This window comes from Panthera tigris, chromosome F2 (assembly GCF_018350195.1).
Source record: "Panthera tigris isolate Pti1 chromosome F2, P.tigris_Pti1_mat1.1, whole genome shotgun sequence".
NCBI classification, from domain to species: domain Eukaryota; kingdom Metazoa; phylum Chordata; class Mammalia; order Carnivora; family Felidae; genus Panthera; species Panthera tigris.
Window position 1 is genome coordinate 37939463 of NC_056676.1, and position 9259 is coordinate 37948721.

Below are 9259 nucleotides of genomic sequence, written 5' to 3' on the forward strand. Positions count from 1 at the left end.
AACCCTCATGCATGAGGCTAGCGCTGTTACGAAAGGAGTGGAGAGTGGAGTGCACTCTTTCCATCATGTGAGGAGGATACAAGAAGTCAGCACTCTGCAACCTGAAGACACCCTCAGCTCTCACCAGATGCTAAACCTATTGGCACTTGGATCTTGGACCTCCCGACCTCCAGAACTGTGAGAAAGAAATGTGGTGTTTCAGCCACCCAGTGTATGGTATTCTGTGATAGCAGCCTGAACTCAGACACTCAATAAAACTCTAGGCTGGAACAGAACATAGTTCTAAGTGAAATAAGACTTTGCCCCACTTTAAACTGAGGCACCATTTCTAACTTTAGATTTCTGCAGGTAGAGGACAGAAGAGGACCACTAAAAACAATACAATTTCTAAGTGAGGAATGCAGGGGTTACATAGTAAATAACTTATCTCTTCAACCAGAAGTGAATTTATTTTCTAGTCACTGAAAACAGTTCCTCAAGCAATTTCAAATGTACACGTTTTTAAAAAGTGAAACAAAGGCGAAAAGGAAATGACAACGTCTACTTACATTTCATACGAAATCTACGTGTGTTTCAGAATAAAGAATTGGCCTCTTCCCTGAAGTTAAGTCACCTTGAAGGGATCTTACAATTAAAATAAATGTACATTAGAATATTAGATCAGGTGGAAATGAATAATTTTTCAATTCTTTAAAAAGGACTTGAATATAAACACGTATAAACAATTATCACTGAGGTTACTAATGACCTCCATGACACTAAGTTCAAAAGACATTTTTAGCCCTTATCTATTTGTTCTTTCTTGCAGCTTTGGACATGTTCGACTACTCCTTTCTTGAAATGGTCTCTTCTCCTTGATTCTGTGATATGAGAGTCTTTGGGTTTTCCTCCTACCTGCCTGGAAGCTACTTATCAGTCTTCTCGGAGGTTCATCTTCCTCTAACTAGTCATTGAATGTCGGAGTATCTCAAAGCTTTACCCTAGGCTCTCTCTTCTTTTTACTTTGTTTTTTTTCTCCCTAAGCGGTCTCATAGATAGTCTCCCAAACTTTTGTGCATTTTGGTACACAGAGAACATGACAATATTTTTATAGGTACTCAGAGATGGAGGCCTCTGGCCTAAAGCCTTCTGCTGTTCCAAGGACTGATGATAACCAATATCTTAACACACGTATGTTCTATCTCAGCACATTGCATGGCACACTGGTGGGGCCTCGGGAAGTTCTGAATCAACATCCATGTACTTGGCTGTCACCAGTACACAAATAACACAATTTTGTGTTTTTTAACCTAGGCCTCATTTCTCAGCTCTACACCTGTAGGTCCAATTGCCTACCTGGCATCTCTTCTTGGATATTTGAAACCATCTTAAATGTGTCATGTCTAAAAGTAAGCTCATGACCTGTGTTTCCCAAAAACTGATGCTCTTCTGGGGATCTCTCAGCGTAGGCAATCACACCAGGCTGTGGACACCAGAACTCTGGGAGATATTCTTGCCACCTCCTTCTCACCCTCTCAGCCAATCTACCATCAAGTTGTCTTTAATTTACTTCCTTAACATCATCTTGTCTCCACCTCCACCACCCGAGTCCAAGCTATCATCACAGCATAACTGATCTGCCTGAATCATTTCAGTGGCCACTCAAGCCATGGATCCTCATTGTCTCTTGCTCCACTGTCACTCATTTTCTACTCTAGAAATAGAGTGATTTAAAAATAATAAAAATAGAATAGAGATTTCTCCAAAGAAGACATACGGATGGCCAACCGAACCATGAAAAGCTGCTCAACATCACTAGGCATTAGAGAAATGCAAATCAAAACTACAATGAGATATCATCTCACACCTGTCAGAATGGCTAAAATCAATAACACAAGAAACAACAGTGTTGGCGAGGTTGTGGAGAAAAAAGGAACGTTCTTCATTACACTGTTGGTGAGAATGCAAACTGGTGCGTCCACTGTAGAAAACAGTATGAAGGCTTCGCAAAAAATTAAAAATAGAAATGGCATATGATCCAGTATTTCACTACTGAGTATTTACCCCAAGAAAACAAAAACACTAATTGAAAAAGATATATGCACCCCTATGTATACCGCAGCATTATTTATGATAGCCAAGATGTGGAAGCAACCTAAGAGTCCATCAACATAGGAATGGATAAAGAAGATGCAATGTGTATGTATACACACACACACCACACACACACACACACACACACACACACTGGAATATTACTCTGCCATAAAAAAGAACAAGATGCTGCCATTTATGACAACATGAATAGACCAAAAAGGTATTATGCTAAGTAAAATATGACAGAGAAAGACAGGGGCACCCGGATAGCTCAGTCAGTTAAGCGTCCAGCTCTTATCTCAACTCAAGTCTTTATCACAGGGTTGTGAGTATGAGTTTAAGCCCCACATTGGGCTCTGCACCCAGTCCAGAGCCTACTTAAAAATAAAAAGACAGGGGCGCCTGGGTGGCTCAGTCGGTTAAGCGGCCGACTTCGGCTCAGGTCATGATCTCGCAGTCCGTGAGTTCGAGCCCTGCGTCGGGCTCTGTGCTGACAGCTCAGAGCCTGGAGCCTGTTTCAGATTCTGTGTCTCCCTCTCTCTGACCCTCCCCCGTTCATGCTCTGTCTCTCTCTGTCTCAAAAATAAATACACGTTAAAAAAAAAATTTTTTTTTTAATAAAATAAAATAAAAAAAAATAAAAAAATAAAAAGACAGGGGTGCCTGGGTGGTTCGGTCAGTTAAGCATCTGACTCTTGATTTCAGTTCCGGTCATGATCTCACGGTTCATGGGATCGAACCCCACGTAGGGCTCTGTGCCGGCAGTGTGAAGCCGGCTTGGGATTCTCTTTATTCCCCTCTCTCTGCCCCTCCCCAGTTATCTCTCTCTCAATCAGTTTTTTTAAAAAACTTAAAAAAAATAAAAACACAGAGAAAGACAAATACCTCACATATGTATGGAATCTAAAAAACAAAACAAACAAATAGCAAAAACAGATCCATAAATACAGAGAACACACTGATGGTGGTCAGAGGGAGGAGGTAGGAGGGGGTAGGAGGGTTGGAGGTTGGGCAAATTGGAGAACGTGGAGTGGAAGATACAGGTTTCCAATTATTGAATGAATAAGTCCCATGGATAAAAGGCACATCATAGAGAATATAGTCAATGGTACTGTAAGAGAGCTGTATACTGACAGACGGTAGCTATACTTGTGGTGAGCACAGCATAACATACATCTCAGTCACTGTGTTCTACACCTAAAATGAATGTAACGTTGTGTGTCAATTGTATTTCCATTTAAATAATCATGATGATGATGATGATGATACATATGTAATAATAATAATCATAATAATCATAATAATAAAGATGTGACCAGATCATCCCTTCGTTGAAGGCAAAATTTCTCAACATGACAATAATACCCTGCATGGACTGAGCAATACTTAATTGCTCTGGCCGTCTGTTGCTGCAAAACGAATCACCCCAAAACTTAATGGTTTAAAACAACAGTTTAATACTACCTTTCATGATTCTGTGGATTGTTCAGCTTGAGCTGGATGGGAATCATCTAGAATCTATCATACAGCTACAATAAGAATTTGGCTTGAGTTGGAGTCATCTGAAGGCTCAACTGGGCTGGGCATCCAAGATGGCTTCTTCACTCACATGTCTGAGGGTTGGTCAAGCATCCCTCTCTCCATGTAGTCTCCCCACATGTGTAGTCAGAGGTTCCTTAAAGCATGGCAGTCTCAGTGTATTCAAATTCTTACAAGACAAGTTACTTTCTTCAGGGTACATTTTATAAGAGACCAAGGCAAAAGCTGCAAGACCTCTTGTGACCTAGTCTCTGAAGTCATTCAGTTCTCTTCTACTTTATCCTATACATCAAAATTGAACCACATGGTCAGTCCAGATTCAAGGAGGAGTGGAACTATCCAAGGACTTGAATATCAAAAAGCATAGCTCTTTGGAGGGCGAGAAGGGTCTTTGGAGAACATTAACCACACTCACTTCTCCAATCCCATTTTGCAGTGTATTCCCTGTTAGCTTCCACGTTAGCCACACCAGCCTTCTTCCAGTTCCTTGTACTCATCATACTCCATCCTCCTGAAGGCTTTTGTAACAGAATGTTTTCTTAGTCTAGAATGTGTTTCCAATCCCCCTTTCCCCACGTTCAACTTGGAGACCAAAGTCTCAATAAAGTCTCAGGAAAGTCTTCCCTGTCTTCCTAACCAGGTTAAGTCTTTTTATTATATAATTTCATTGCACTGGATAAATTTCAGGCACTGTCCTTATCCCCACTGCACTTTGAATTTGTTCAAATGACTATGTAATTGATGGCTCAATATCCCCCACTAGACTGGAAGAGGGGCCATATCTGTTTTTCCCATCCTATCACAGAACTTACCTAGTACTCAAATATTTATTTGCTGAATGAATGACAGAAATAAACTAAGTAAATGAACTGTCTCTTATAACAATTCCTTTAAAATTATAGTAAAGTAGATAAGCACATTCCCTATTCAATACTTGGATAATTAGGCAATCCCAAATATAAACCATTTTTCAGAGTCTCGTCTATAAGCATAAAGGTCATATTCTCTTGCTATATCCTACTTATAAAAATAGCAGATGTATAAAGAAATCAATTAAATATAGTCAAATTATGTAAGTTTTGTGGTATTTTTTCCAATCTTTTTTTTCAAATGAGCCTAAACCTGTTTTTGCTTTTAATGTCTATGCCTTAACAAAAGCTGACACATGTACCAAATGGAGTATTCTAATCACCAGAGAGGTGCTCCTCTCCTCTGTGCAGGAATCCGACACTGATGGTAAAAGACCACTAGAAGCATTCCACTTAGAAACCCAGGTGGATTATTACACAGACCAGACATGATTCTGACTGTGCTAAAACAAGACGCAGAATACTAACTGCTTCCCACTACATTATCAATAACCTGTCTATAAATAAACACTTCACCAACTTTCAACTTAAAACGGAATACTTCATCTTGGAGAGCTAACATTCCTGTTCTTAGATGGTAACACAAACAGCAAAGGATTCGATTAGAGAAAATAATCACGAGTTATGGCTCTTAACTATTTTTTTTTTTTTAAAGTGCATAATTATGAATGGTATTATAAAACAAAGTTCATTATCAAAAAGTGCATTCTATTCTATTTTGAATCCCAACCTTCAACTCTAATTCTTGTCAACTACTTTCAAGACTGAAAAGATGTGGTCTAGCAACAGAGTGTTTCCTACAATACAAATAATTAGCCATTGTGTTTATTTATTATTTCTGCCCACTTCAACATGGGCTCCAAGGGGGGTTTGGTCAGTCTTGTTGACCTAGAGTAGTCTCTAGCACATCATGCTGCCCAGTGAATCACTGAATGGGTAAATAGGACTGGTGTTCTAGAATCAGATTTTGTGTATTACTCAAAATATATATGAAGATGCTTATTTGTTATTTAAGAGAAGATATTCTGACAAAAATGCCAACACATAAAATGTTCTCACTTCTCATCTATGCTTCTTGCTTCCTAGGTATTATGCCACATGAAATTAGTGTTTCTAATTATCTAACCTTTCTTATCCACCAGGTATAGAAAAAAAATTATATTCTACCATAAGGCAGAAACAGCTTTTAGCTAAATCAATTGTTAAAAACAAGACAACGGGCTCAAAATGGAGTCACTTAAGCTTAGCTCCATATCACCAAACTGAGACTTAATTACACTTTCGACCTCTTCCAGAAATGGAATCTTAAAGTGAATCAGGAACTACCTGATCCGCACTAGTGAGGTCATCTGCCTGATAAACCCCTGCCATCCCATAAAGGAAAGTGGTCTTCCCACAACCATTTCACTTTCTGGCAGTATAATTTCCTTGTTCCCACTCCATTCCGCCTATAGAAGTCTTTCATTTTGTACAGCTTTTGGAAGCTCCCTTCTGTCTGCTAGATGGGATGCTGCTCGAGTCATGAATCATTAAATAAAGCCAGTAAGGTCTTCAATTTTTTTTAACCTTTATTTATTTTTGAGAGAGAGAGAAAGTATGAGCAGGGGAGGGGCAGAGAAAGAGAGGGAGACACAGAATCTGAAGCAGGATCCAGGCTCCCCACTGTCAGCACAGAGCCCCACTCAGGGCTCAAACTGGAACTCTCCAACAGTGAGATCATGACCTGAGCCTAAGTCGGATGCTTAACTGACTGAGCCACCCAGGCGCCCCAAGCCAATAAGATCTTTCAAATTTACTCAGTTGAATTTCGTTCTTTAATACATTGAATTTCTTCGGTTATTAAGTTATCTGGAATGAAACTTCTTTTTCTCAGTGGCTGAACTGGACTTTGCAACTTCTTCTGTAATGTGAGGGGTTTTATCAGATTAAACAAATACATGGCAAATGATACAGAATTCTACAAGCAGGTCTGTGAGTATGACTATTTTTGTGGAATAATTTCGCCACTGTGGCTAAAAATACAAAAACAAAGATGCAAGATACAGGGCATGAAAATCCGTCAGAGGACAGTTGCTTAACTCCAAAGTTTGTCTTTTAATAAATTGCAAATATTTTGCCTCAAGGGGTGACTTGATGAAACATTCATTTATAAGTGGTTAAACTTCTTCTAGACCACCCAATTTAGGTTAAGAGTAAAATATTAATATCAAATTTGTGCATTAAAGGAAATTCCCCCAACTGGTATCCTCTGATGCAAGTTTAACATGGTCCTACAAACATGACTTGTGGCTTTTCTGTAGGTGAGTCTCTGCTCCATTTTGCACCTTATTTCTTAACTCATTGATCACACTGAATTATTCACAGCTGAACATCTTTTTCCTCTGTCCTGCTTCTTGTTAAGTGCAGATTAAGATCTAGATTGTTGTAATTCATTAAGTGGAAATTTTAAACACTAAACAAGTTGAACCTGCTCCACAACCGCTCCAATTCCAGACTTGAACTTGGAAAAAGTTGTGTTACAAGAAACGTGATCTGCCCATATTTTCAAAGGCATTAACATCTGTCTCCTTGGGTTTTTAAACTCCTCTCAAATTCAGCCAAAAAGAGAGATGCACTTAAGCTACGTTTGCAAGTGCCACATTTGACCATTCATTACTCTAAGTGGTTTTTTAAAGTCTTGTCTTCCATTTTCTGTAAGTCCTGACTCCACCTTCTTTCTACTATAGAACTCGACTACAAGGCTTAGAACAAAGATCTTTGAATAGTTTGCTAAACACCTCCCCCCACCCACACACTTCTTTCTTCAGATCCCACCGCTATCAAATTGTTTCTGATTCCATCTTGAGCAGTAAATAAATAGAAGTACATGCAGGATTAACTTGGGTTACTTTTAGAAGTAAGTTCATTTCAATCTCACCCAGACATGCATAAAAAATAGTACATCTTCCTTTTTATTCTTCATCATTCACCATTAAAGCTAACATATACTCGTTACTAAGAGGAGTAACAGGGAAGGGCAGGAATTTCAGACATATTAAGAATATTGATTCATTCTATTCCTTTTGGGGAGACAATTCCCTGACTGAACAGAGCACTGGTGGGGGAACAGGAGGAGATGCACATTTTTCAAGCTAAGCCCTTTCAAGGACAGATCCCAAGGTGAGCAGTACTAGGGGTTTCTCAGCAACCTGAAAGGATTTGTGAATGATTGTGAAAGATTTGCACCTCCTCCAGCTGCACTTAGGAGCTGTTCTAAAACAGTAAAGCCCAGTTTGGGAAATTCATGTCACATCCTGTACCCCTGGACAAGAAGTGGTGAAATACACACACACACACACACACACACACACACACACACACGCGGACGGACGCGCGCCACACACACACACACACACACACACACTCCCCACACACACCCAGCGGGTGAGAAGGGGTGAAATACACACACACGCGCGCGCGCGCGCGCGCACACACACACACACACACACACACACACACACTCACGCTCACACTCCACCCCACCCCACCAAAAGCCCTGCGGGGAAGCTCCCAGCCAAGCAGGTTCGGGCTTGGGAAGGCACAGTCAGCATCCCTCTCTCCCAGCCCAAGTGAGAGGCTCGCCTCCGCCTCGGAGCTACAGCTCCCTTGGTCTTTCACATTCTAGGCTTTTCCTTTCGAAGTAGAAAGGTCTATGCTGGCCTTACCTCTGGGGCTGCTTTCCTGTAAGTACGGCGGGGCCGTGGGAGTGACATTCCCCGAATGGGATGCTGACAGCAGCGGCGAGCGTTCGTCCACCCCGTCAGCAGCCATGACTGCGGCGGCGGCGGGGCCGGGGGGAGGCTGAGCCGGGGGCTGCGGCGCCCGCGGAGGTGGTGGCTACTGCCGCTGCTGCTGCTGCTGCTGCCGCTGCCGCTGCTGCTGCCGCCGCCTCCGGGAGGACCCGGGCTGTGTCACAAGGCAGGAGGCGGGGGGAGGGGAGGGTGCGGGACCGAGAGGCGGGGGAAGGGAAGCGCGCTGGGAAGCCAGTCTGGGGGAGGGGAGGGGAGCGAGAAAGAAGGAGCCCGGGAGAGGGGCGGAGGGGAGGAGTGGAGAAGGGGAGGAGCGGGAGCCAGGGAACACAGTAGGGCTGCCCCCGGAAGGCGGGGAAGGGAAGGTGCGGAGCCACGGAAAGAGGGGCGGGCGGGGGAGGCGAGAGAAAGGGGCTGCAACTCTTCTCTCTTTGTACTTTACGTTTCCTTAGCTAAGAAGAGGAAGAAGGGTAAAGAGCAACCTGAAAGGGGGTAGGAGAAAAGGCCTTGACTGCGGAAAAACTACTGCAAACACGGATCTCAAGTTCAGCTCCAAGATGGGGGCGGGGGCGGGGGGAGGAGGAGGGATTCTGTGCCGTCCAACTTTGCAGCAGTTAAGGGAAGAAAGCTTACTCCTAAGGTTATCAATTCCTTCTTGAGGGCTGCTGCTGCTTTTGTTGGAAAATCACTTTTCAGTATCTGTTGTCTAGGACGAAGTAAATTTCTGCAGGAGTGGTGCCATTCCTTGCTTGTCCTTGTTTTCTTGTATCTGTTTGGCACTCTCCTAACAGTATCTTACTGAAATGATGCATAGTGTGCTGGCTTTTACAAGTTTAATTTGACAAAACACGTTGCCCTCATAGTTTTGTTTTTGGACCATATTGTCCCTGACACCTTATACAATAATGAAGCTTATGAATAATGTAAAGCAATTAAAAACTACTTTTCTTGAGCTAGCGTTTTAGAATGATCTTTCACATGTAAAAG

The 9259-nt window shown here is 42.1% G+C and overlaps 1 protein-coding gene across 2 annotated transcripts in view; it reads right to left on the bottom strand.

The window, feature by feature from the left end:
* The window catches only part of PIP4P2 (phosphatidylinositol-4,5-bisphosphate 4-phosphatase 2), a 52139-nt gene extending 43777 nt beyond the window's left edge, over positions 1–8362 (bottom strand). The window contains exons 1-2 of one of the 2 annotated variants that reach the window (XM_042973343.1): positions 8189–8254; positions 549–624 (exon numbers count right to left, since the gene is read on the bottom strand). In XM_042973343.1, the coding sequence (XP_042829277.1) occupies positions 549–555 (7 nt within the window). In that variant the 5' untranslated portion in view covers positions 556–624; positions 8189–8254. Of the gene's footprint in view, positions 1–548; positions 625–8188 lie in introns of both variants that reach the window. The other variant, XM_007084331.3, reaches the window with a different exon arrangement.
* Between the last annotated feature and the right edge of the window lie 897 nt (positions 8363–9259).